At 42.5% G+C, this 27,909-nt stretch overlaps 1 protein-coding gene across 3 annotated transcripts; it reads left to right on the forward strand.

Annotated features, from left to right (window-relative positions):
* Positions 1-868: 868 nt before the first annotated feature.
* Positions 869-27,489, forward strand: pxb (putative Hedgehog signaling attenuator pxb). 3 transcript variants are annotated; one of them, XM_089464006.1, is made up of 5 exons: positions 869-4,236; positions 9,257-9,655; positions 17,121-17,233; positions 23,991-24,270; positions 25,672-27,489. In XM_089464006.1, exons 2-5 carry the CDS (start codon positions 9,440-9,442, stop codon positions 27,058-27,060), a joined length of 1,998 nt encoding a protein of 665 aa, XP_089320132.1. In that variant the 5' UTR covers positions 869-4,236; positions 9,257-9,439; the 3' UTR covers positions 27,061-27,489. The 3 variants fall into 3 exon arrangements, with proteins under 3 accessions (XP_089320132.1, XP_089320127.1, XP_089320116.1); XM_089464001.1 differs by having other exon boundaries at positions 869-4,232; XM_089463990.1 differs by having other exon boundaries at positions 875-1,336.
* The last annotated feature ends 420 nt before the right edge of the window (positions 27,490-27,909 follow it).

Consider the following 27,909-nt stretch of genomic DNA (forward strand, 5'->3'; position numbering starts at 1 on the left):
CAACAGCAACAGCAACAAAATTCAAGCGCTGGAAAAGCGCACTGCGAGACATTGACCTTGATCATCATCATAGCTGTTGTTCTTGTTGCTGTTCTCTTTGCTCCTGTTGCCGCTGCATATTCGTCATTTGCTTTGCCTGCTGTCTGTTTTGCATTGCATTGGCGAAATACCGTCTGGGGATTTATTAGAGAATGAATCAAGTGCAGCAGCTGCGTATTATAACTGTAATATTATCACTCGCATACTATGGGCGACTGTTTATTTGTTTTTCTGTCTATGAATTCAGCAATTATCAGGCAATTGGTAATTGGAAGCCCCTTTTGAATATGGTCTGTTCAATAATACTTTATGGGTTTTATTTATTATTATTATGGCTTTTAATTAAAATATTGTCAATGTCAAACAGCTTTTTTAATGAAAAAATATTATGCGTAATTCGATATCTAAAAAAAATAATAATAATAATACATATGAATACATATGCATGAATGTACATGCACGTATTTGACAGAAGATATTTAGGGATCAAAATGACAAAAAAAAAAAAAAAAAAAAAACTAGAAAATGAATTGCGAATTTATAGAAAAAACGCGCCAATATCAGCAGCAACAAAAACAAAACATGCGACAAGCAGCGCTCAAATTCAACTGTTCAATTACAAATATTGCCAAGCCAATGACTGAGAGAGCGAAAGAGCCAGAGAGAGCGAGCGTAGGTGGCGTTCATTTCTCAGTGAAATGAACACAAGCAAGCAAATGTTGCGAGCGTGTTCAAACATGCAAGCGAGACTACCCTCGTACATGCTTGTGCGTGTGTGTCTGTGCAACATTCGTTGCTGCTGCTGTGGCCGACTGTTGCCGACTCTACCGCTGCGACAGCGACTGCTGCTGCTCCTGCCGTTGCTGCTGCTCGGCTCTCGTTTTAAATTTCAGTTTCAGTTTTTGACTCGCAGTCGCCGCCAACGGACGTGTGCGCCTCGCGTGTTTAATGTGAGAAATCAAAACGAATTGAACGAATACGAAACTTGAACTCGAACGCAAAAGACTGAACCGTGCGGAAAATGTGAATGGGAAATTTGTGAAAAGTGCGAAATGAAATAATTGCAAAATCAACACAAACAAGTGTAAGAAATCAAAGAGCAACGCCAAAGGCTGTGTCTGCTTATCAACAAATTGAAATTCAAATAAAAACCAGCAAGCATTCAGTACGAATAAATATTTCAAGCAATTGGATCTAACTTTGATATAAACAACACCCAAAACAGCAAACAGCAGCCAACAGCCGCTTCTGCAAAACTTTTAAGTTTCTCCTATCGGCGGGCAGTAAAAAACAGCGGGTAAGTTGGCCAAACAGCGCGTGGAATAAAATGCTGCACGGCTCCTGAAACACAAACGAAAATGGCGGAAAACAAGTGCGAGCAGCTAGAAATACAGTTAGAGTTTCGAGCTGCGGATTAGAGCGCCAAAGAAAGCCAAACACAGCGGTGGGCGAGAGGCAAATGCGAACGGATGCAGCTCATGAGTGGGTCGAGCCAAAAAGCTTATCAGCTGCAGCAGAAGCAGCGGCAGCAGCAGAAGTCGCAGCGACAGATTAACGCTTAAGCTTTAGCCGCTCCTCTCTCACTCTCTCTGATTCCATATTTATGTGCTTAACTGTAAAGCAATTACTATCTGCTTATCGATAACAGATTACCGATCAATCCTATTATCAATGCAACAGCAGCTAAGCTTGAGGGAACTATAGAGCGAGCATTGAGTGTGTGACATATTCAAAAATATTGATAGAGTTATATTTTAGTATTATTCGTTAGCTTACAGCAGAGAAAATATAGTGAATAAATGTTGGAGCACACTCTGAGAGAAATATAAAGAAAAATACGAACAAGATTAAAATGTGAATTCTCAATTCTGTTGCGCGTAGTCCACAATCACTTATAGAGTTTATGGCCATCATGCCATAAGTTCCTTGTAAATTTTCACATTTTCTTTCTGTGTCGATACAGGAAATGCGCTATAAGCAAAGGGAAATAGATATGGAAAATGTTGCAGAAGTTAATTGCATCTATTTATAAATGTAGAAAAACAATTAATAATAATGCTAGAATAAAAAATAAAAATAAAAATATAAATAAATATATAAATAAAAATATGAAAATTGATATATACAAAAATATATAAAAAAAAAAAAATAAATTGTAAAAAAATGTAGACAAAATAATAATATGAAAATTGATATATACAAAAATATAAAAAGATAAATAAGAAGATAAGAAAAAAAAGAAAATGTAGAAAAATTTCACAAAGAAATCTTAACAACTGCTTTAAGCCATGACATTTAATGCTGTTTATTTAGTTGTCAATAAGAAAACAGTGTTTAAAAGCAATTGTAAAAGCATTCGATAAAGTGCTCCAAGTTATTTGAAGTGTGTTTTACAGTTATTCGGTGAGATTAACACAGAGAAACTGCATTTGCCTAAGGCCAACGTCTTGTTTTAATTTTGTGAAAAGAAGAAGGAAAGAACAGAAAGAAAACCACAAGCTGAAAAGCAAACAAATCATTTCTAGAATAAAGAAGAAGATAGAACAACAACAACAAACGAGCCGACAAAAGCTTTAATTATAACCAAATAGAAAAAGTGTAGAAAAATGAAGAAGAGCAAAGAAGTTAAGCATACAGCATAGCACTTGTCATCTATAAGGTTGAGCAACACACACACACACACACACACACACATACAGAGAGAGGGAGACAACAAACACACACCTTTGTTTAACTAGCCCAGCGAGCTGTTTGGCTCTTAGACTTTGGCTCTGACTCTGACTCTGACGCTGGCTCTAGGTAAAGTGTCAACAGTTTTTGTTTTACGTAAATTTGTTGAAATTATTAGCAGAAAGGGCGAAAGGGCGCAACAAGTGCTCTTGCCACATTTGGCGGCAAGTTCATTATTTTTCAGTTATTGCTTGACTTCTTCTGTCCCCTCCCCCCTCCCCCTCCCGCTCCCCATCCCGCTCGCTGTCTTCGTCGTCGTCGTTGTCTGTTAATCCTTTGGGTAAATAAGCCAAGGCGCATAACTCATAAATTGCCAGTGCCAAAATCCAAATTTATGACGATGCGCGGCAGGCAAGTGGGCAATGTATCTGGCAGATACACACGCTCGCACACACAGGCACACAGGCGCGTATCTGGCAGATACAAGCGCTAAATGAGCTGTTAAACGCGCCTCGCTGCAAATAAATAATAACTCAATCGCGAGCCTACGCAATAAATATATATGTACTTATATATGTGGGCAAAGGGAGTGAGGCGGACGAGGCAAAGAGTGTTGGCAAGTGCAAAATCTCAGTGCTGGGAAGCACATTTGGCGTATGTTCCCCAAATTGAAATTTAAGTGCTACACATGTTTACCTTTACCTCTAGCTCTACCTCTAACTCTACCTTTACCTTGCCCTGCCTCTTCTTTTTTGTTGGGCTGTTGCCGAGGCAAAAGGCTCACAGGATTTCCGTTTGCTGTTTGTTTTCAAATTTATTTGTTTGAGCCGCTCTCCCGCTGCCTGCCTAATTAGTATGCCCAGCGCGTTGTTTCAACTGAAATATATTTTAAAAACAAAAAGCAAATACAAAAACAATGAAGCAAAGGTAACTTGTGCGTGGAAAGAGTTGACATAACTTGTGACTCGTAATGGCTTTATTAAAGTCAGTTTGCGTGGGAATTCATCGCTCAGTGCAGACATCGTATGAATGAGCAACCGATAGTTGACAACGTCAGAACCAATTGTGAATTATAGCCGTGAGCGGAATGAGTCGTCGCTGCAGCTGCGCCTCAAAGCTCATTCAGTGCGCGCTGCTGCCATATGCTAAGCGGCTTAGACACAAAACAAGCTCTAAGCACCTTATGCAAATAGGCCAAACGAAAAGAAATCGCTGAGGAAAACAAGAACTCAAAAAGATGAAGTCAGAGCGAAACAAAAATGTACAAACAAAACGCACGCGAAAATTGTTACAGTAAATTTTGAGACATGCGGAAAATGAAAATGAAAAAAACAGAAAGAACAGAAAAAAACAAAAAACTGAAGGAAAAAATCTGAAAACAAAATATTTGTTATGCGCTTGTAATTTTCTCGCAACGCAAAAAGCGAAAGCCGTGAAAAAAGGCAGGACTTACACGACTGCCAAGGGGCGAGCGAGGAGTGGCAAGGCGAGACGGGGGACGGTGCGAAGGAGCCACTGCAGTGGTAGGTAAATGCCGATGTTTTTTCGTGCTCAGCTGCCCAGAGAGAAAGAGAGTGATAGAGGGAGGGAGGGCGAGAGAGGAAGACAAAGTGCGAAGCGAGCGCAAAGAAAACAAATTTTATCGCAGCCGTCTCAGGACATGCTTACTGTAATTCCCCAGCCCGCTTTCCATTCCTTCCTCACTCCCTCTCTCTTTCTCTCTTTTACGCACTTTTGCTCTTAATGCTGAGTGACATTGATGTGACATGCCCGTCAACTGCTCTGCCGCTGCCGCTGCCTCTGCCCCTGCCCCTGCCCCTACCGCTGCTACCGTCTCCTTCAACTTGTCTGGCTGCGTCAACGAGGCGCGCTGCTTTATTTAAAAGTTTAGCGTAATGTGGCCGCAGGGGCAGCAGCAGAGGCAGCAGCCGAGGCAGAGGCAGCCGTAGGGGCGCAGCAATGTTAGTTGTGTGCTCCCCCCTCCCCTCATGCTCTACACAAACACCTCGACCGAGACTGGACAAGCACAACAAATAATAAATGATATGTAAACTAAGGCACAACTTGCTGTAGGTCCTTATTTTATTTTATTTTTTCTGCTTATGGTTTGGGGCTAACGCATATTTTAGCCTAGATTTGTATTTTTTTTTTTTTTTTTTTTTTTTTTTTTTTTTGGTAATTTGTTGCTTGCTTTGGGCGCAAGTGCATAATAAATCCAAAGCTGGCGGAAGCTTAAACTAAAAAATAGATAAGTTAAGAGCTCTAAACTTATTTTAAAGTTCCACTTCTCATTTAATATAGCGCGACTCCGGAACAAAGAAGTTTTTTGTTTTAGTTTAGCATTTAAGACAAAAGATTAGATAAGTTTTTGACTAAAACTTAACGTTTGCATCAAATTTTGAATGGAATGTAGTAGCATTAATGATAAAATGCATTAAAATAAATATTGCTAAAGAAAAATAAACATTTTATTTGCTTACATATTTTCTAACAAATAAACTAAAAATAGGTAAGCAAATATACAAACTACTCAAGTAGTTTATAATAAATATGATCTATACAGATTATATTGTATGGTATTTTAATATATATACAACAATACAATACATATTATACAACATTATAATCCGCATTTCAATTTACTATAAATTACTTTAGTAGTTTATAGCTGTTCCGTAATTAATCATATATAATTATCGGCATACTTTAAACTAAGCCCATTATGTTCTAATCATGCTATAGTATTCGATCTCGCCCTTTGCTGGTCTCTGCTGCCTTATGCCCTGCCCTTAGCAATTTGCACTATATTCTCGTATTACGTGCGTTTGCTAGACGAGGCTAGTTACATTTGTTCCACATATTGGAAAATTGCTATCCCGCAGAGCCCATAACACTTATCGAGCCCAGAGACCAAGGGACAAACGAACTACTAACTACATTAAATGTCTCAATTTTCAATGCCGACTGCAGTTTGGGTTTTTCTTTTTGTATCTATTCGGTTTTTTACCTGAGTGGCACCCATATCGCTTACCTATGCCCAAAACGAATTAAAATTACACGTTCAGACTGTCGCGACGGTGCCAGAGGGAGAGAGAGAGAGGTAGAGGCAGTCAGAACTGTCGATCCTTGGAAAGAACATTTATCATTCTAGCTAATAAATGTGTTTCGCTTTCGGTTACCTGCGCTCGAGTCTCTGTTTCGACTGGAGTGACCCAAAACGTGGTTTGGCTTTTCAATGGCAACGATTGAGTCATTTAAATGCGTGGCAAAAAATAGACAGCAGAGGAAAAACTATGGCTGGAAAACCAACTACAACCACCCCGGACAATTGTCCAGCTAATTTCGATATTGCCTCAGACAATTTCCAATCGAAATTCATGTTGGGCACAATTCAATTATGCTCTCAGTCTCAGGCAGCTGTTGTTTTTGTCTGTTTGTCTGATTGTCTCTTTGTCTCTCAAGTAGTTACATAAGCGACATAAATCAGCCTTGGGTGAAAGTGCTGAGAAAGTAAGTGGGGAGTAAGTGGGTTTCAGAGCTAGTTCCATTGAGATATACTTTAATTGGGCAAGAAAAGGGGTTGGCCAAGTTTAATTGCGATGCTCTAAGCAAGGAAAATGTTTTTGATTTTCCCAATCATTTTCCTCGATTGCCCTGCTCGGCGCTATCATAACAAGCTGTGCGTGCAGCTGTCTTCAAGTAGTTTCTCAAAATGTATCTCAAGACCGACTTTAAGCAAATTATCTAATTGCTAGCATTTCACTTTGATTTGCTCTTATCAGAATGTCTGCTTCTTGTACTTATCCTTCGCTTCCTTCGGCTGCTTCGGCTGTTTCGCCTCCTGCTCCTGCTGCTAATTGCCCGACTGACTCGACTACTCACCTCGACAGGATTCTGATTTCCATTTCTGCTTCCTTGCCGCCTCGTCCAAAACGTTTCCGTTTCACGCTTCGTCGGACGGCCAGTGCGTCCCAGGAGAACCTTTGAATGCGTCCCAGACTTAATCTGAAAACAAATCGATTTCGTTGTCTCGCCTGCAACGGCTTCAACTTCAGCATCAGCTCCTTTTCCTTTTCCTTTGCTCTGGTTTATGTTTTTTTTGTTTGTTTCTTTTTTCTTTTTTGTTGCCAACTTCAACACGATTTATTTCATTATTTTGCAGCTCTTGGGGTTTGCAGCAGCGCTTTTAATGGGCCGCTTTCAAAAGCTAATCAGCAGACAGAGTCTCTCGCTGTCGCTGTCTCTGTCTGTCTCTCGGCGTCGAGCTGCGAGACGCGAGACAATTCAATCGATTTCCAAAATAAAGGGGAAGAAAAAAAAAAAAAAACAATAAACTAAAGCTTAAAGTTGAGATTTAGGTATTGAGTTAAGCGCGAGCCTTTGCTTGCAGTTTGCTGTTGAAAATCAAGATTGCATTAGACTTGCATTGGGGCAGGGTAGGGTCGGCTGAATCAGGTATAATTGATAAGAAATGTCAAGCTTGAAGCAGCTCAGCAATCTCTGCTCTATAGCCTAAAGTCACGAATTTTACAAACTCTTTAAGTTCATCTCTTAATTAAAAGTATGTTTATTCTATTATAAATAAGTTAATATTTTACAGGGCGTTTGTTAGTCGCTCACAAATCTGTTTTTTATATTTATATTTTTTTTTTTTTTCGATTTTATTTTTGTTATTTATTAGTTTGACTTCGTTTCAATTTCAATTCCATTCAATTCAATTCAATTTTCTTTACAACATTTCATCTTTGACATGTTGTGTGTGCCTCTCTTGCTCTCCCGCTCTCTCTCTCTCTTGTCAGTTTGTCGGGTTTGGGTCTGTCTGTCTAACCGTCTGTCATTGTATTATTTCGAGTTCAAGTTGGAATCTTCTTCTTCTTCTTTTGTCCAGTGCAACATTGTGTGTCAGATTCGCTTCGTCGTCTTCGTTTTTAATATCTTTTAATCTCCAATGTCAACAGCGGCTTACATTTGATTGCAAGACAACAGCAACAACAGCAGCAACAATTGTAGTTTTTTTTTTCTCTCTCTCTTGAGATCTTATCAGTTGGCTTGGCCTGCCTTCCTGCCTGCCTACCTTCTCGCTCGCTCGCTCTCTCTCTCTCGGCTGCTCTCTCTCTCTCTCTTGGTCTTCAGCCAGCGCCGCACTCTCTGACAACTGTCAGCTCACTGTGCAGCTAATTAAATGGCCCAACTGGCAACATATGTTGCCTTCGCTTGCATCCTCCGCCCCGCTGCCGCTCTGGCTGTGTCTATGTGCCTTGGCCTTACCCCACGCAGCAGCCGCAGCAGCCACATGGACTCTTGAGCTCTTGAGTTTTCCCGGCTGTCAAGTAGCTGGCAGACAGTCGAGAGCTTAAGCCGCAACGTAATCCACATGGACTGTGGCAAGGCGAGATTTGGCTTTTGGCATTTTTGCATTGATGGAACCAATTTTGAATGCGACTGTCAAGTTTAACGGCATCCAGCCGCTGGTAGCTATCGATAGTAGCCAGACAATCGATAAGACTAGTAGCAAGTGGCTTAGAGTAGAGCAAGGAATTGAAATAGTCAATATTTATGGTAATGATAACGTTATTTAGCAATAAGTTATCGATTGCATTAACGATAAATTTATCGATAAATCGAAAACTGCTAATTAGCTGTAAACATAATATGAAATATATCGGCATAATAAATATATGAGCATAATAAGTAGTATCCCATCTAACTATCATCTTAATTTATTAGAAACTAACAGTAAATCTGTTATCAAATCTATACTTCAACTTATCTCTAAATTATCGATTACTGGCAGTGAAAACAATCGATGAAATTCGATCTCTGCTTGAGCTGTGAATGCACTCATCAAACTGTACGCAATTTCTCAATTATTTTGTCAGCATATGTGTGAAGAATAACAACAGAACCGCAGGAAAAAGGATAATAATAATCACAAAAAAAGAAGAGGTACGAGAAGAGGGGTTAAAACAATTGCCAATGAGTCGACAGATTTAGCTAGAGGATTAAAAAAGAAAAACAGAAAAGGAAAATGTATATATAGCCAACTGTAGGGCAATAAAAATGGAACGGGCTAAAAACAGGACACACGCACAACAACAACAACAACAAGAACAGCAGCAGCAAAATTGACAGCATAAAGCCAAAGCAAATAAAAATAAATAAGTAAAAAATAGAAACGCATTAAACAAAATCAATAAAAATTAACAGCCCCGTGGCTAGAGAGACTCGGGGTGGGTTCCGCATAGAGGACACATTAGGAGCGTTGCATTCGCTTAGGGGTGTGAATGGAACGAGTCGAGAATATCCTCACAGTCTATATATATGTATGTATGTGTGCATATTTGGACTTTTTGCATGTGCCAATGGAAGTGTGTCCAGGATCAGACCAGGCCAGGCCATAAGCGACGCGTCGCGACGTGCCAAGCCCTACATTGGCCAGATAATTGTGATAGACAATGCAGCGACAGCTGTGGCCAGCTGATGTCCTGGCCAGCTATTCACCAGCCTTGACTACATTTCCTTCATCTCTCTCTCTCTTTCCTTGCAGCGCCGCCGCCGTTGAGGGCTGTCCAGCGATGACAGCGATCAGGAAGCGCATTTGACACGCAGCCCAAGATCTCAACTACACACACATACACAAAAACACTATCACACACACACACACAATACATACACACCAAAATCAACAACCAAAAAGCAAACATATTTCAAAAGTGAGGAGTAGCAACAAATGTGGAAAATGTTGGACACCATGATGGATGCCGAGCTCTTCATGTTCGATTGCGACGAATGCGCCGGCATGCCGCTAGCCCCCCCGCCACAGTTCCTGATACCGCCGCCGCCGCGGCCGCCGGCGCTGGCCGAGTACACTGTGGTGCCGCAGGACTGCAACGAGGAGCAACTGGCGCAGCAGCAGTGGGAGAGCGACGTCTGCCAGGCCATACCGGTGAGTACACGATTCAGCTCTATACGGTTATAGCTAACTACATATGTGGCAAGCAGGGTTGCTACCCTAATGAACTGCATAGGGCTCACAGCTGTTGAGATTTTCCCCTTTGAAGGTGTCTCTAATTTATGTTGCCTTATTGAATTATTGCATTATGCATGCATACGAGCAACAACTACAATAATAGTAATAATAACAATGCGCCTTTTTGGCTGTAATTGGGGTGGCGGCGGTGCCTCGAAGAGGGTGGGTTGAACTGTGGGCGGGGCAGGGTTTCATGGCACAAGTGCGAAATGTTGAGTGTTTGACACTTGAACTGATTGTTGTGCATTGTGCGAGGCTGCCACGATTTATGGCATCTGATCAAAAATCTGTTGCTAAACGAGGCCCGAAATGTTAAACACAAATTAACATTCTGAGGGCATGCAGATATGCCAACCAGAGCAGCAACCCACAATTGTCAAAAGCAATAAAGTGTGGCTCAATATGCTGGTGCGTTCGACTTCTTTCTATAAGATTTACTAGGTATATGAATAGCTGATCTTTAGCCTTAACTGTTAAGCTTCAACTAACATATGTTAAGCAGTTAACAGTTTAAGTAAAAATTCCAATTGAATAAATTTCCCCAACAATTGACTAACTCTATTTCAAGTATCTAATACTAACAGCTGTTAACTAACAGTTGAACAGCTTTAAGCGTCTGTTCAGAATAGCTAAATAGCAACCACATCTAGCTTCAGCTGGGCATTTAAGGTTTCCATTGGTCTCATACCATAACTTCATAACATATAAAGCCTTTGCTGTGGCCTATTTTTCATTTCACATGAAATTCAAGCCACAGAGCATTTCCTCCCACATTTTAAAGCCTTTTCAATGTGCAACTCATTTAAAAGTAAAGAAGACAAACAAGTTGACGCTTCCTCCTTCAGGTTCGTTTTTCTTGGTTTTCCTTTTGTATGTTTTATATATATGTATACGTTTTTTCTTGTTGGGCTCACAGACAACCACAAGGCAACACTTTAAAGCAGTTTGCTCCTTGAAGTCCTGGCAGTTGCCACAGCAGCAGCTGTTGCCAAAATGTATACGTATATACATATATATTTATAAATATATACAGGCAGAAAAAACGTCATCATTATGAGGCTGGCCAACCCAATCCTCCTGCCAACAAATTACAATAACAATGAAAAGTTAAGCGTCAGAGCACAAAAAGGACAACCCAAGTAGTTGGCTAAGGGGCGGTGTCGGAGGGCGGTTCCAGGGGGTTGTAACGTGGCAACATATGGCCATGCAAGGCGCAACGAATTTTCCGACCATCCCGAAAAACTCACAGCAAACTTCAAGGAACCAAACACAGGGAAAACAAAAAAATATTGCTACAAATTATTTTTATTAAAAAATAAATGAAATGAGTGGGAAAAATGGAAGAAGGAGAAACTTAAGCAAATGCAACCTGGCACTTGATCTAATCGCTGGCTTGTTTGTTTAGGCAACAGGCGGGCAAGCCAGAGGAAAACTGAGAAGAGCAAAACAAAACAACACAAAACACAAGATCAAATTCCACATCAACACTTCAGACGGGCAGGAGGGCAGGGCGAAGACCCTGATAAGCGCATGAGGCTCACGTGCCCACAGATATGTGTGTTCCTATCTTCATATTTCCCATACATATATACATATATATAAATAAATAAATGTTCCTTTTTGGGGCAGCCCCAAACACGTCGGAAAACTCAAGTGTTTTCCACTTAATATTGGACATTTATGTAACAGACGAAAAAATTTCAATAAATAAAAAAGCAAATTCCATGTGTGTGGTCCGCAGAGCGCCAGATAGATTAGTAGAGGCTATGCGTGTGCGAGTGTGTGTGTGTGTGGGCACTTGAGATTATCCCTCTTCCTCTCCCTCTCTTTCTCTGAGATACTCTCTGACTCCCCAAGTACGTTCCATTTGACAGTGGGTCGCTTCTGATTGATGCTGACAAATCAAATGCGAACATGCGCTTAATGTCGGCTTTAACGTGCACGTCTATCGATAGCCGCGTCTATCGTTTATCGAAATGCAATTTCATGCTTCCACTGAGTGACATTCAGGTGAAATACGTTAGAAATCTGTGCGGCAGCAGCTTAAATTCAATTGCCATCAGCATCAATTTAATGGATTAGCGTTCAAAACTGCCAGGGCACAGGGAGCTGGTCGAGGGGAGATGTCGGGGAGGAGAGGGGCTAAATCGTGGCTCGGAAGTCTCAACATCTCATTCGTGGGTGTGTGTGTGCGTGTGCGAAATTCTCTCTCATCAAATTGATAAGTTTAACGGGAATTGTGCCAATTTGGCTGTGTGTGTGTGGGTGTGTGTGTTTGTGTGAATGTATGTGGAGCGTAATTGTCAACTGGGAAACGCAAAGAAGCAGAATAATGTTGAGCTAGACTCGAGAATGTCCTGTAGAACTAAAGATAATTCAAAGTGAAAGTATATTAAATTAAAAAGATTTTTAAATAATACTGGCAATCAATTCCTTAATCATATTAGACTTCAATGTGGTAAGGATAGATTGAATTTATTATGTAAAATGAGGAAATGTAAGTCACATATCGAAATTCAGATACCTCATAACGAAAGTCTATCAATCTATGCCATATGACAAAATCTAGGATACTCCACAGGAGTAAATGTAGGAAAGTTTTTGGGAATTCTGGGCTCAGCATACCCCACACTTGCAGACAGCCATCATACACGGTATTTGCAGTCTTTAAAGTGGCAACAGCACGCAAAGGATTCGATATAGCATTAGCGGGGTAGCAAAAGGCATTCGGCTGGGGCAGGAATACGAGGACGACGCGTCAAACATACGAAATTAAATTTGCTGCGCGATGCGAGAGTCAAAAAAAAAAAAAAAAAAAGAGGAAGATGAAGAAGAAGATGAACAACTTGACAAGCAGCAGAAGCAACAGCAAAAATAAGCAGAGCAGAAGCAAAAGCAAAAGCAAAAGCAGCTCACAGTGATTGCAGATGGGCGTGGCAACCGAATAATCCTTTTTTATTTTATTTCACTGCTGCCTTCCTCTTTTGCCTGGGTCGCTGGCAAAAATATTTCAACTTGAGCTGAGAAATCGCTTTAAATAAGCAAAAGCTAAAGCGTGTTAAAGAGGGTTAAGTGAGGATGGTTTGGAGTTGGCTACTTGGGAGCTTGGGAGCTTGGGAGCTTGGCGCTTGGCGCTTGGAGCTTGGGTAGTGCAAATGTCTTGACATTGATATCAAATGTCGTGCGAATGCCATACGAAATAGTCGCACATTCCATTGTCTACAGAACGTTGCATAGTTTCGTAGTCTGCTTTTTGGAGCTCGCACGCTCCAGCTGCTGATGATGATAATGATGATGATGATGATGGAGGGTGCTGTCGGCGAGGGGAGGGCGCGCATGGGCCCGGTTCAGAGGTTAGGGTGTGGCCTTAGGTTGTTGATGTTGTTTACAGTTGACACATAGCAGACACAGCTGCAGACAGGCACAACACAGCACACACACACACACACAGAGACAGAGACGGAGCGAGAGAGAAACAGAGCAGACAACACAAAATGTAGAATTGTCTGGCGGGCTTTTCACAATAAGAAAATTTCATTTCACATATACATATACATATACATTTATATATACAAGTTTTCGTTTAGGCATCTGAGCCTTGCATAACAATTTAACTATGTTTTAATAATACTTTAAAGCTGTAAGCAAATATGCTGTATTTATTCCTCTGTAGTCCAGCTCTAACATTTTGATAACATTTCTGTTCCGTTTTGCGTGTTATGCTGTAAATATAAAAATATAAAAAGTTAATTTTACAAATAAATAAATACAAATGCATTTACTTTTGTCATCTTTGCTTTAGTCGCTGTCCTTAAATGTTTTTAAGGCCAGCTTAGATAACATAGGCTTTAACAGCGCATTTCTCTTTTGAAAACTAACGCCTTTTTAGCTTAGAAACAACTTTTATGCAGCCTCAGATCCAACTCAAAGAAATGAGATCGACACATAGTTGGAGTAAAAGAGAGGGCAGATGCTGCTAGAACAACTGGAAATGCATCTCAATCACAAGTTGTTTCCAAACAATTGCACTGTCAAGTGGTTACAAAACTGCGCCAAGTTGCCAACATCAACACACACACACACACACACACACACACACACACACACACACACACACACACACACACACACACACACACACACACACACACACACACACACATACACACCAAAGGGGGCGCTGGTGGGCGTGGCTGTGCGAGAGCTGTCGATATGCACGTGCAATGGAATCGAAGTTGGCTGCCCCTGCTCCGTGCCACTGCGGCAGCTAGTGTTGAAAAAGGCGTTACACATGCAACGCATGTAGAAAACTTTTGCCATGTTATCAGTGTGCCAACTTGTTGTAGCTTTAGCATTTGCTGTTGCTGCTGCTGTTGCTTTTGTTGTAGTTGAGCCTGCAAGTGGCACGTGCGTCCACGTGCGCTGCAAGCCTCCATTACTAAGCGCCCAGCCTTGGCTGGCTTCCACAGCGCTGGGCATTGTTGCAAACTTTTGTGTTTTTCATCAGGAAAATGAAAACGCGTGCGATGGAAAGTTGTGTGTGGGGGCCGGGGGGCAGCGCAGGTGTAGTCAAACCAAACGATGACTGGCCCAAAGTGGCAGCTTTTTAAAGCCAGGTCAAGAGTCCCACTCAAAATATTCAGCTAAAAATGGAAAATAAATCAAATAATAAAGAGCCGTTGAGTGGCTAATCAGCGGCTGCTTTAAATGCTGTTAGCTTTGTGCCATAATTTCTAATGAATATATGTTTTTATATATATATTCATTTATATCTATTGTTTTTTTTTTTTTCGTTTTTTTTTTGTATAGCTTGTGCCTTCATTACTTTATCGCACAAGTTGGCAGCACGACGTTTTGTAGCTTCTATTTACTTTTTGGCTATTTGCCGGAGCATAAATCGTTCAAACTGTTATCGTTATCTGGGTGCACTGTTTGCCCACGGCTCTGCTTATTAATTTATGACTGCGGCTACCTATTCGCCCCGCCTCGCCTCTGGACTGGATGGAAAGCCTTCAATCAAGCAACTCCTACTGGAAAATGCGCTTATCTGAGCAAACAGACGAAGCAGGGCGGCTGCTTGTTATCGATAAGACGCAAACAACTCTTTTTTTTTTTTTTTTTTTTTGTATCAACGCAGAAGCTGAATTCTATTTGAGTAATTTTTTGTTTATCTGAGTTTTCTGGTAGTCGGGGCTAATCCCCTTTTTCAGCTGACGCGCGGCTGTTGCGAGCCGGCGGCAGTCAAACTGTCGCAATGTTTGCCTTTTACCTTTTACCATGCCCCCTTTCCCCCTCTCTCTTTTTGGGCTGTCAGCTACTCATGTAGCTCATTTGTGTTTGGGCATTACAAATAGCTGAAACTCACTCACATAGATTTATCGATTATGAACGCCTCCGGCTAGAAAAGTAAGTGAAGGGTCTCAAAGAAAATAAAGCAAGAGAAAATTCATTATTTTCATCTCATACTCATAAGAGATCTTAAGGTACCAGTTGAGCCCAACCCTAGCTGTGCAGTGTAGCGGAGCTACCAAGCCAGGCATATGAGTTGACGGCAGAGCTATAATGAGGTATAGATATAAATATGGTTAGAATTCTATGGCACACCAGATTTTCAGAAATATTATAATTCAGTTAGGAACTTTAAGCTGATTCGAGCACTATTGCGGTTCTCAAGCTGAAATTGGGTAAATAGAGCTTTAAGATAATATCAGCTCCGGAAATCATATAGTTATCACCCTAAAATTCGATACACATAACAGCCACGCCGAACAGCTCCAAGCAACTTAATTGCCAACGTACCGCACTCAACAGGTCAGCAGTGGCACACAGCAATTGTCGCCATCGACCACTCCCCACACCCCACACGCCTTGCCGCGACACTTTCCAACACTGTGCCACGCCGCAGCTCATTAATCAATTTGATTACGCGCAATGAGCTTTGGGAGTTTTCTTTCTTTTCGTTTCTGTCTTTCTTTTTTTTTTTAAACTTTTGACTCTCTCTCCCCTCTTTTGTGTGCCACACACTTGCTGTGGTGCAGCTCGCATAATTGTTTAATTTATTGTTATTTATTTGTTTGACTCAGTTTCGGATTTTTCTGTAAATGGCTTTCAAAACAATTTTCGTCGAGGAATGAAAACAAATTTCTTCAAAAATGATATGATAAGACGCAGCGTTTGGTATGGGCTTGGGTGGCAGCTTCCCCCTGTCCCTTACCCTTTCCCTTCTTAAATAGTTTAAACAATTTCGCCATGCGGCAATGCCTGTCAATATTTTTATAGCTTATCTCGCAATGAGAATGAAATTGGGAGCGGATTGTGCGTGTCTGTTATTGTTTGCCTTACTTTTGTATGCGCTCAGCTGTGGCATATTAAATGATTAATTGGCACCCAGGGAGAAAGGGGGAGATAGAGAGCTGGGGAGGCTGTGGGCACGGGGGTCAGATAGAGGCAAGCCGCTTCCGGGTGCAAAGGAAATTGTGTCAGCGCAAATAAATCAATGTGAAACTATTTATTAATAAATTAGTGTATGCACAAAAATGCAATTACATATTGAAAAGCGACCTACATACGCACATCCAAGCATACACACACGCACACACAGTCAGTTGCAGTTGTGTACACACTGGCCGAAGCAAAATTATTTGCACAGCTGTCAAAGCTTGACCTCAATTTGAGCGCAGCTTTTGTCTCGCTCTCACTCTCTCTCTCGCTCGCTTTGTGCTCAACAAAAAATATTTTTCCAATGCATTTGACTGATTTATGTGCGTGTGCTTGTGTGCGTGTCTGTTTATCTTTATCTTTGCCTTTGTGTTCGAGCCAATGACAGGTGGATGCGATTTTCGTTGTTTTTCAAAAAGTTTTTCGACCACAAAAAGAAATCACACAAAACAATTAAGACTAAAGTTTGCTTGACATTTTATCTTTGACAGCAAAAGCTGCATGATTTGAAAGTTTTTGAAAATAAAAGTCAATTGATTTGACTTCCATTTTCTCTTTATCTTTATTTTGCATGGGCAATTTTCACAGGCTTTGACCTTAATTTTGTTGATTGCCCCAAAGTTGTTGCTCCCTCTCCCACTCTCCGCCAGTTGTAGCCATCTTTAAAAATTCTTTGCGAATCAAAAAAAAAAAAAAAAAAGGTTAACAGCGTCTTGGGCTTTTGTTTGCTATTCGTTAGGCATATTTACCGAAATTTTGTTGCTGCCGTCTGCTTCGCTTGCTCTTCTTCTTCGCATGCAAAATCGGTTTGTGTTTGAGTTGCGTCGTGATTTGCATTGTCTTAAACTTTTTTTTTTTTTTGGTATTGTTGCTCCTACTTTTACTTTTCACTCACAGCAAAGTAATTTCAACTCACGCTCTTCTCTTTTTGCCTCTCTTGCAGATTCTGGATGCCAGCTTATACAGCAGCCAATCACTGGCCACCTCAGCGATGATAGCGGTTTTTTCACTGCTGCTGGTGCTCATTGTGCTCATCTCCTCGCTCTTCGTCTGGAAGTAAGTACACAGAAACCAAGAAAAACAACAACAAAACAATTGTAAGCTAGTCTAAAGAGTGCGAGCGAAGCAGCATGCATTGCTTGCGCTTTAGCTAATTAAGTGCAGCTCGCCTGCTCTTTCGCAGTTGCGCGGGTTCTTGTCTTGGCTATGTGCTGAGGTCAGGTACGTGTCAATGCTAATGCTCAGCTGCAATGATCTTGGGCATGCTGCGAGCTTGACTATGGCTCAATGTAAGCCAATTACAGTTACAATTACACACACACACATGCACACATAGTCATTCTGGACTGTGGCTGCTGTTTTGGTCTTTGTCTTTGCTCGACTTTAATCGCGCTTTCGAGCACCTTCCGGTCAACTGGCTGCATAGGGGACCACACACAATATTCACAGCCTTAATTAACTATAAATGAGTGTTGCACAACGGCAAACAGAAAAATGCATAAGCCATAAAAGTGTTGGGTAGCCAACAATTTAGCGCTATATGAAAAATGCATGAAATGCGCAAAATGTACAATCCGTTTCAACAATATAAACTATGCAGTTGTATATGTGCATTTATAACAGTAAAAACCCATTTGCTAGAGTCACAAAAACAAGCAAAGCGAACGCAATGGTGGCCAAACGAAAATTAATGTAGTCTACTTTCCAGTGCTGACCTACATGGGTGTGTTTGCTTGTGCTTGCATGTGTGTGTGTTTGTGTGCTTGCGTGTGTGTGAGTGGGCGCACTCTTAAAACCAAAACTAAATTAAATTGAAATTTTATACACAAAAAGCAAAAAAACACGTGAGAAAAGTGCACACCCGCACACACACACACAGCTACATCAACTTTTAAGCCGAGCGCAAAAAAAATGAAATAAAATAGAAAATAAAACAATTTCACCAACAAACAGCTTTAAAAAAAGGCCAAATGAAATCCGCAGCCGAAAAAAAGCCACAGCAAAGGCAAACTAAAAGAGAGCTCTAAATAAAAGAAAAAAAAAAAAAACTCAGCTCACATAACGGTGCTTGGCGCTAGTTTACATATGTAGTGCATATGAGCGGGAGAGAGCAGAGTCCAAGGAATTTTTGCACGCACAGCAAAGAGAGTCAACCCGAAAGCTGGGAGTTAGAATAGAGCAGCATTAGCTGCGAGAGTGAGAGTGCGAGTGTGAGAGGCTGAGTGCAGAGTGTGTGAGAGGAAAGAGTGTGCTTGTACGTTTTAATGGGTTAACTAAATTTAGCTGCTTTTTTCTTGCGTTTTTTTTTGCTGCTCTGTGTATATGAATTATAGCTAAACATTTATTTGATTCCACGACTGTGCGAACTTTACACTGGCATGTGGAGCTTAAGAGTGCGAGAGGAAATGAATACGAGGAGACACCAGCTTTACGATCTTCCAAGCGAAAGTTATGAATGTGTGCATGTGTGGGTGTGTGTGTGATTGCTCTTAAAAATTTAATTTCCTCTCAGCGTGCTTCAAGTGATATGCAGCAACTCTTAAAGCGCAGCCTCTCAGCTGCTGCTGCTGCTACTACGCATTAACATCAACAAGTGTTGAGGTAACATGTTAGAAAGGGACCGCAAGCACATTCGATTTGGCTGGATATTCATGGTCCTCTTGGTAGTAGGAGTAGGCGGTGGGTAGCTGCGGCTGCTGAGCAGAGCGGATGAGTTGCTCCAAGCGCTTTTCATACATATTCATTAAAGGTTGCTGACCGCACGAACGCACAGGCCGGATAAGTGGGCGGCCCCGACAGGGGCGTGGCAAAGTAAACAGAGCTAAGCAAACGCAAGCAAAATGTTGTTGTTGTAGTTGTTGCTGTTGTGCTTCATCATTTCTGAGGTTATGGCCATGACCAGGACACACACACAGCCAGAGAAGTATCTTTATTATACACACAGGCACACGCACACACACACACTTCTCTATGTATACAGTTGGCAAAAGCTGCTGCTTTAAGTGTTGCCCCAAAAACTTGCTCCATTTGCTATCTGCATGTGCGTGTTGGGCCCTCTGTGTGCGTGTGTGTGTGTGTGTGTGTGTGTGTGAATGAATGTCCAAAGCAAAAAAAAGCAGGCAAAAAATGTAGAGCAACAACAACAACAACAACAACAACTTGAGTCTAGCGCCATTTTTGTGGCATTTATGATGTGGCACATTATTTTTGCCTTTATGGGCGCAAACAACAAATAAATATGAATATGAATGTGAATACATATACATAAATGTATATTTATATGTATGCGTATGTGTGTGCGTGTGTGTGGACTATCGTGTTGCGTGTGGCAGCAACAAAGCGACATAGAAAACCTATAAATAAAATAGCAACTAATTTTATTTATTTTACTTTTTGTTTTTTCATTTTTTTTTCTGCCTCTGCCATATAATGGAAATAAAATAATCGTAATGTCAACACATAAAAGCCGAAAAAACAACCTTGTTGTTGTTGTGGGGTGTGAATACCAAAATCAAATCGTAATTTTGGGCACATTAGGGGGCGTGGCACGAGAGATAAACTATTTAATATGCTCTTTAGCGCGCAAATTAAAAGGCAAATAAAATCAGAGTAAAGGCAAACTGAACTGCATTTAAGTGTTGGAAAATCATTGATGTTGATTCATTTGCAACACTGAAAAATTGTTTCTTTTTAGAATATTGCATCTGGTGTTGGTTGATTTTCTAACTTGGCTAACATTTTGTTTGTGCAAGAAATATCCTTGGAGTTTAAGCCAAGTACTCAAACAGTCTCTTCAACATCTTTAAATCACATTATCAGTCCAGTCTCAGTTTAACTGACCAACTTTTCGAATTCGCCTCATCAGCAACAGTCGAGATTTAATGCATATTTGCGCTTTGGGAATTTTTAAAATATTTTTTCATGAAACTCTCATAATTACATTAAATTTTGTTCTCCCATTTTTGTTTTTGCTTGTAAACTGAAATACCAAAGCATTTAGTATGTGGACTTTTTTTTTTTTTTTTGCGTGCCATTAATGGCATTTATTATGAGTCCATCGAGTCGCCTGTCCATAATTACCTTAATTATTTTAATAAACCGCCAGAGAGAGCTGCCCACTCCGCGGCTCTTGGCCAACTTTTTTGTGTTGTTGCAAATGTTTGCACATTGAACTTTATTAATTACATAAAATGTGCGCGCATGCAACACGTGTGGCAGCCAGCTGCGGTGGCAGGCGATGGCAGGAGTTGGCAAAAATCTGAAGCGCTTGTCGTGCGGATTGTTAACATTGTCGCCAGTTAATAATATTTCAATAAATATGCTCGAGTTTATGCAAATAATTGCATATAAAATGCCAAATTGAAATTAAAACGTTTCCGCTGCACTTTCAACTTGCTTCATTTTTTACAGTGTATTTTTCACTTTTGTTTTGGTTTTTTTTTTTTCTCTTTACTTTTTTTTGTTAAAGTCAAGGGCGCTGCCGTTTGCTCTCGCGCTCATGCATATTAAATAGATGGCAACCCTGGCAACAGTCTTCCGCAAAAGTTATGGCCCACAAATGTGTGTGTGTGTGTGTGTGTGTGTGTTGCCATTAATGTTGACTGCCTCTGCTAAATAAATAAAATCAATTTTGGCTGCTTGCAATTTCATTTGCCTGTCACGTGCCCTCGCCGCGGCGCTAAGGCGAGGCCTGGCAACCCTGGCCCTGCTTGGGCAGGGTTGCCCCGGCAATTTTTAATCAAGTGCAGACCATGTTCAACTAGCTGCTATATAGAGACCTTTACCGAGCTCCGCCCCGTCTTCAATTTCAGCGCATTAATTTGTGAAAATCTTAGATAATTCCTTTGTTTGCCCAATTATAACTTGATATAGCCTTTTCCTGCTGTAACTCGATTCGAAGTCTAGGCAACCCTGGTGTCAGCTGTTGCATGCTGCACCGCAAAGCTGCGGCTTGTGGCCCAGCTGGCGGCTATTGCGGTGCACTACACAGATATCTATTCAGCCAGACATCTATTCATGCTATATATATATATATATATATATATATATATATATATATATATATATATATATATATATATATATATATATATATATATCTATTTGTGCTGTAATGGATGCAGACAATTAAAGTTAATGCAAACCACAACAACTCCCAGTCAGAGGCCATTTGCATATCAAAGTGAATGACTTTTGTTCTAGCTGTTGCTCTCGACTCGCACCACACTCGCACCACACTCGCAACCCTTGAGCGGCAGGAGCGTAGTTCATAAATAAAAGATACGCTTGCATGCTATATAAGAAGCGGCAGTCGTAAGCGTCTTCCCCCCCCTCTCCAACTGTCTAATCTGCGAAATCCCTCTGAACTAGAGTCTTATGCTCTGTTCTGTTCGGTTCGGTTCGAATTGGTCTGGGTTTGGGTTTGGGTTTGGTTTAGTTCCACCCTCACGTACAATCGCATTGTTGTTGGCTTGGCAACATTTTATTGTAAATTGCTTATGCCAAAAGGCAACCCTTGACGCTTGCCCCAAAGGTATGCCGCATGGGGCAGCTGCTTAAGCACCCCCATCTATGCCACAGATATGTATGTATGTAGGTATGTTTAGCAATGGCTTTTCTTTTGAGCTTTCTTTTACGCGCTGGCCAAAGTGTACGACACTCCAGGGACGCTGCGTCCATTGCCATGGCCGGGCCATAATGTTCAGAGAAATCAAAGACGTTGCTTAAGGGTTAAAGCACACGCACACACACACACACACACACACATGCTTACACACTCGTAGCTGCGTTTAAACTCTCACGCGTTGATTTCGTTTTTACGCCTCGTAAGTGAAATGAAATGAAATAAGTCGAAGCAAAGGCAAGTCGAGTCTCTGCTCCTCCTAGCCATTGCTCTTTTGTTTTGCTTGTTCTGGCTTGTGCATCATCTTGCGGCATGCCACATTATTTAATTTACTTTAAAGTATATTTTACAAGGCACGCCGACAGCCTGACAGCCCGACAGCCTGACAGTCCTCCACTCGTATCTGCTAAGCAAAAGACAAACAGGCTGCCACAGCCTCCGACAGCGACTCTTAACCTCAACGCCTGCCAGATACCCTCTCTGCGTCTGCATGGGGCTAATGTGCCTTAGCCTGGCTTTTGACTTCCCGTTACAGCTGACGTTTTTATTAATAAGCAGCAAGAGAACTTTGAGCACATTTGAATAGATTCATAATTATTTCTGCTACTCCTCAAGTTCTTTAAAATTTAGTTTAAATAAGAGTAAAACTCTGTCTCTATCTCCCTCTCTCTCTCTCTCTCTCTCTCTCCCCTAACAATACTTTGAATCCCTTTGCATGAGTCAAAGCGTATGCGCTAGTCGCTTATGCCTTTTCTCCGGCTCGTTGCCCTAAAGTAGGCTAGAATTTGTAATATACATATACATATATGTATGTATGTGTGAGTGTGTCTGTGTGTTCCCACAATCAAATGCTCTGATACGACAGTTGGCTTTCGCTTTTTATTTTGTGTGCAGGCGAGTTTTTACGAGCGACTTCCGTTTGACAACGCAACATGTTTACCTACAAGACATTACAAGGCTGACAGACAGAGGCCCGCCCCCTGAGCACGCCCCTCTGCCCGCTCTGCCCATTCACTACTCATACATTTTGTATACTTGGCCCTGGGGCATGCTACGTGGCGTCAATTTAATTTTACATTTTTCATTATGCTTATGCTAAGAGCGCTTCCCAGCTGAGAGTTTGCCATATGCCAGGAGGCTGCTGAGAGTGTGCGTCTCTCTCTCACTCCCTCTCTCTCTGTGTGTGTGTTAGCTGTTAGCTGATGTTGTCTTTGCCATGGGCAACACTTAATTATGTTCATTATTTTCATGGCACGCGGTCTCAAAACGCCTTCGACTTTGTTTTGACATCCTTCCTTGTCCTTGTCAACTGCTTCCCTCTCTCTCTCTCTCTCTCTCGCTGGCGGCCTGCTGCTGCTGTTGTGGCTTATTTAAATTGAATTTTATGTGGCCCACTTTTTGCAGTGGCTTTTGCTTCTCTTTTGCCTTTGTCGCATTCTTTATTAATCAAGCTGCTTGGGCTATTTGCCAGGGACTAAATGAAATATTTGCTGCTGTTTTGCTTGCGCTCGTGTTTACCTGGCCCGCACCGCCCGACCCACGCATTGGCATTTATCATGGCTAGCGACGCTCCACGCTCCACGCCCCACGCCCCACTCCCTCCCCCAGTCCAGTCCGTTGGGCGAGCTGAGTTCATGTCAGAGCCTTCCATTTTGCAGCCATTACAAATCGATTTATCTTGGCTCGTCTCTTGGCCCTCAGCTCCTGCTGCTGCTGCGCCTGCTCCTCCTCCTGCTGGAGGTGCTGCTGCTGCTGCTTCTGCTGCTGACCGAAAACTTATTGCTCTATTAAGCGCAGCGCGAACAACGTCATCAACGTCATCGTCATTATCATTGCCCTCTCCTCATATCTTGTCTCTTCTGCTCTCTCACTCTCTCACTCTCTCTCTCTCTTTCATTGCTCTCAAGGCCTGCTTCTTTTATTTATGACCAGCTTTAAGTTAAGCTTTAAGACTTGACCAGACGCATCTTATCTGCCTTCTCTTTCTCTCTCGCCCTCTCTCTTTCGTGCTCTCGGTCACAGTCTCATTTATTATTTATGTATGTAGCTTAAGCTATCTGCTTAAGGATCTCTCTCTCTCTCTCTTATGCTTGCTCCACTTGAACTTAGCCTTAGCTTAGTTTAAATATGACTTGAATTTTTGGTTATTTAAAATATTAATTAATCAATTGAATTTCAACTTTCTTCCAGAAACAAGCGAAAGGTACAGAACCTTTTACCCTGCAAGACAGCCACGCGTGGCACGCTGAACGGCACGCTGCCCCTGGGCGGAGGCGGGGGTGGGCACAGCGGTCAGCACCACCACCTGGCATTGTATGAGGATCCGGATGCGCACCTTGGCCACCATCGGCCGCTCGTAGTGCGGCATCATCAGTATCAGCACGCGCACCATCATCTCCAGCACCAGCATCAGCATCCACATCATCATCATCACCATCTTCAGCACTATCAGCAGCATCCGCACACAGAGGTTAGTATTTCGTTAATTCGTGTGGTGTTCGTATTGAAATGATCCGACAACTTACCCGGGTTCATGTTGTCCATTTGCTAAACTGTTTAATTGTTGTGCAGGAAGTTTACGTTGATTGTTGATTCTCTATTCAATTCTTTTCTTTTCTTTCTGTGCTTTTATTTTTATTTCTTGTCGGGATTCGATGTCAGCTCTAATATCACGACAATTCCTGTCAAAATAGTGCAATGTCACTGTCAGCGTGTCACTCAGCCACATGCGCGCACACGATTATTCAATTCAATTGCTCAAATTGCGTAAAGTGAGACCAGATTTCCTCGTGCCTTTATTCGCAGCTATCGATTGTTCTATTGCTGTTGCCCTCTTGCTCTGTTCACACTTGAAATCTGAAAGAGCTCTCACGCACACACGCATACAAATCATATATGTATGTATGTGTGTATCATATGCATTATCTGTTTTGCCTCTGGGTTTAATTCTCGTGCGTCTTTTGTGCCATTTTTACGACTCTCCCCGCCCCGACGAAACACTTCCTTGCGCTCTCTTCTTCCTCTTCCTCCACTTTTGTGCGCCTTATCATATTTCTTGATACCTCTTTATGGTCCACTTTTCTTAGTGTGTGTGTGTGTGTGTGCTAAACATGAAGTGCGTGTTTATTTTATTGTCTGATAAACAGCTCCTTTAGGCCAGGCTAGCAGGATGCACATCCTTGGCTCGGCTCGTCTCAATCAATGTTTTACATTTTTGGCTGCATTCCCTTTAACTGAACCCTTTTCTGCGTTCACTTTACGCTTTTCATTTTCATAGCATTTTATTTGCTTTAAGCTTCGCCGTCCTCCTACGTCGTCCTGTTTGGTCCTGTTTACACGTTTCGTTTGACTCTGCATATTTATTATTCATTCCTTGCGGCATTCGCTGCTGCCTTTCGTCTTTGGTCGGCTTTGCGCTGTTTCAACAACTTGTGCTTGCGCTTTACGCTTACCATGCTGACAAATACCCTGTAAAGCTGCTATTTGGGGTAGAGGGTATATGCATTCTTGATTTTGCTGAATACATATGTGCTCAAAGTGTTTCTTAAGCTGTGCATATATGTATTCTCATATGAAACTCTTGACTATACCCTGTAATGTCAGTAACAAACGTACAAATACCTTGTAAATAGTCATTATCATCTAGCATTTCACTTTACTCAAGTAACTTTAAGACTGTAGCCATTTGCTAGTATTCGCTAGTCGAGCATGTCATCAGATTCTACTTGGTCCTGACACATTTCACGTCGTCTTAAAGTTTGGCCCGAGGCTTTGCCAGCTGTGTTTTGTTCCGTAAATCGCTTACCACAAGCCAAGAGAAAGTTCTAACTAACTCCGTCTCTCTCTCTCTCTCACTCTCTGTCTCTTATAGCTGCTGCAGGGCAAGAGCATACATTATCCCAGCGGTTATCCGATGACGCGCTCACCGCCCTTCCTCGTCAGCTCCTCGCCCGGCCCGGATCCCTACCGCTCGAATGACAACGTCTACGAGGAGCTCGGCCCCGGCCGCGTGGACTCCGATGGGGAGTCGGAGCCGCCGCTGCACTCGGACGACGACTTCGCCGAGGACGAGCTGTCGCTGCCAGGCGAATGCAGCTTTCACAAGGAGGCAAACAGCACGCTGCTAACGGGCGCCGCTGCCCCGGCCACGCCTTATCACGAACGCGCTGCGGGCAGCAGCACCAGCAGCGCTGCCGTTGCGAGTGCTGCGGCAGCAGTTGCGGCCACTGGCAGCCAGGTGGCGCCACCGCCGCAGGAGCGACACAGCGTGCTCAGCTCGAGCTCGTCGACGGCGCACGATGCGTCCACGGCCAGCGCGTCCACCAGCAGCAACCCCCACAACAGCCACAACAGCAACAACAACAACAACAGCGACAACAATGAGCTGGCGAGCGGCGGCCCGATGCGTCGCACGCAGCGCAGTCGGCAGCAGCGCGCGCAGGACGAGCTGAACAACAGCAGCTCCACGGCGGACATTGCGGATCTGGCGCCGCTGTACGACAATCGCAGCAACATGATGTCCCTCGGCTACTTGGCCCGTTCGACTGCGCCCCAGTTCTACAACACGCTCGAGCACGAGGTGGAGCGCCGCAATCGGATTAACGCGCAGCTCAGCCAGGCGCCAGCGCCGCCGTTGGCGACCATCTACCGGGAGCGCATCCGCTACCCAAGCGTGCAGCAGTATGCGCCCAACAGCGCCAACGGCCTTATGGCGGCCACGATGCGAGCGCGCACCCAGCCCCGGCTTCTGGATCGGCGGATGCCGGCGCATCAGCATCAGCATCATCGCATTCACGCCGCGCCGCTGGCCACCGAGCCGGCCTACGGGTATGCGGAGCCGATGTACAATGCCAACTACTACTACGACAGCGCCGGCGTTGGGCCAGTGGGCGTGGCTGCCGGTTCGGCGCGGCCCTATGCCTCCACACTGCTGCCCACAACGGCCTCCGACTACAGGCAGCCTTACGGCGACTCGAGCTTTGGCTCCGACTCCGGCTACAGCCACCACACGCCCGCCAGCTCGATTGGACGGCAAGACTATGATCTGGCTGAGCCGCAACTGAAGCCGAGTAAGCTGAGCGCCGCGTTGAGCTTTGGCTGGCATCGGTCGAAGAAGTCCTCCGGCACGCCCACTGCCACAGCGACGCCCATCGCATCGATCAGCAGCAACGAGGCGACCAGCCCCAACAACAACAGCGCCTGCTCCACGGTCACCTCGCAGCTGGACAATAATAATGCGAGCAGCCTGTCCCCGGCGTAGATCGGTCAGGTATTGCACATACCCAACCAGACTTGAGCCAAAAGTGTATATAAATTAAGAGAGAGGGAGAGGGAAAGATAGAGAGAGAGAGCCCTCTCCCGACTCATGTACAGCCAGCTAGCAATAGTTCCTAGTATCTAAGCCCACTTCTGTATTTAGCCAATAGTTCAGTGTACTACAGACAAGTTCCCAACAATCTGTCTCTCTCTCTCTCTCTGCTGCGTGTACATCGTAAAAGCAATAGCCGTAGATAGATATGCTCTAGCTAGGTACTCCGAGCGCCCCCTGTTCATATGCATATATTCTATTTGGGGGCCTGCCATACATAAGTTAAAAGTCAGTTTAAATTCTAGAAAACAAAGAACTTATAGCGCCTAAGTGTTTTTCCAATGTGATTGCCAAATTCTACAATTTAAAAAAAATGAACAACTGAAACAAAACGACAAAACAAACTAATTTATAACGTAATTTATGCATAAACTAACTTTTTAGTGTCCAACCTTAAGTCTATGTAATTTTAAATGAATTTTTAAGCTTTTGTTTGTTATTTTAGTTCTTAAGCAACTGACAAAAGGATGAAAAAATAAAAGAGACGACAAAAAATACAAAACGATCGAAAACAAAAAAATTTAAAATCTTAAAAAAAAAAAAATCAAATATAAAAAAATATCACAAAAATTAAAAAAAAAAATTGGCTTTTGATTTTTAGTTTTGCTGCATTATATTTCGTTTAACATACAAATTTGCAGTGTTTCGGGAAGCCTTAAGTGGATTTTAAATATTTATATGAATTTTGTTATAAACAAAGCCCATCCATTTTATTTTTAATATTAATCTGTTGCCTACTTT

This window comes from Drosophila arizonae, chromosome 2 (genome assembly GCF_054131065.1).
Source record: "Drosophila arizonae isolate 15081-1271.41 chromosome 2, UAZ_ARI_1.0, whole genome shotgun sequence".
NCBI lineage: Eukaryota > Metazoa > Arthropoda > Insecta > Diptera > Drosophilidae > Drosophila > Drosophila arizonae.

Bases quoted from the DNA above. Each gene is read 5' to 3' on its own strand.
- pxb (XM_089464006.1), top strand. From the start codon at position 9,440: ATGTGGAAAATGTTGGACACCATGATGGATGCCGAGCTCTTCATGTTC. The intron at 9,656-17,120 runs GTGAGTACACGA...CCTCTCTTGCAG, and splicing joins ACGTCTGCCAGGCCATACCG to ATTCTGGATGCCAGCTTATA. The intron at 17,234-23,990 runs GTAAGTACACAG...ACTTTCTTCCAG, and splicing joins TCCTCGCTCTTCGTCTGGAA to AAACAAGCGAAAGGTACAGA.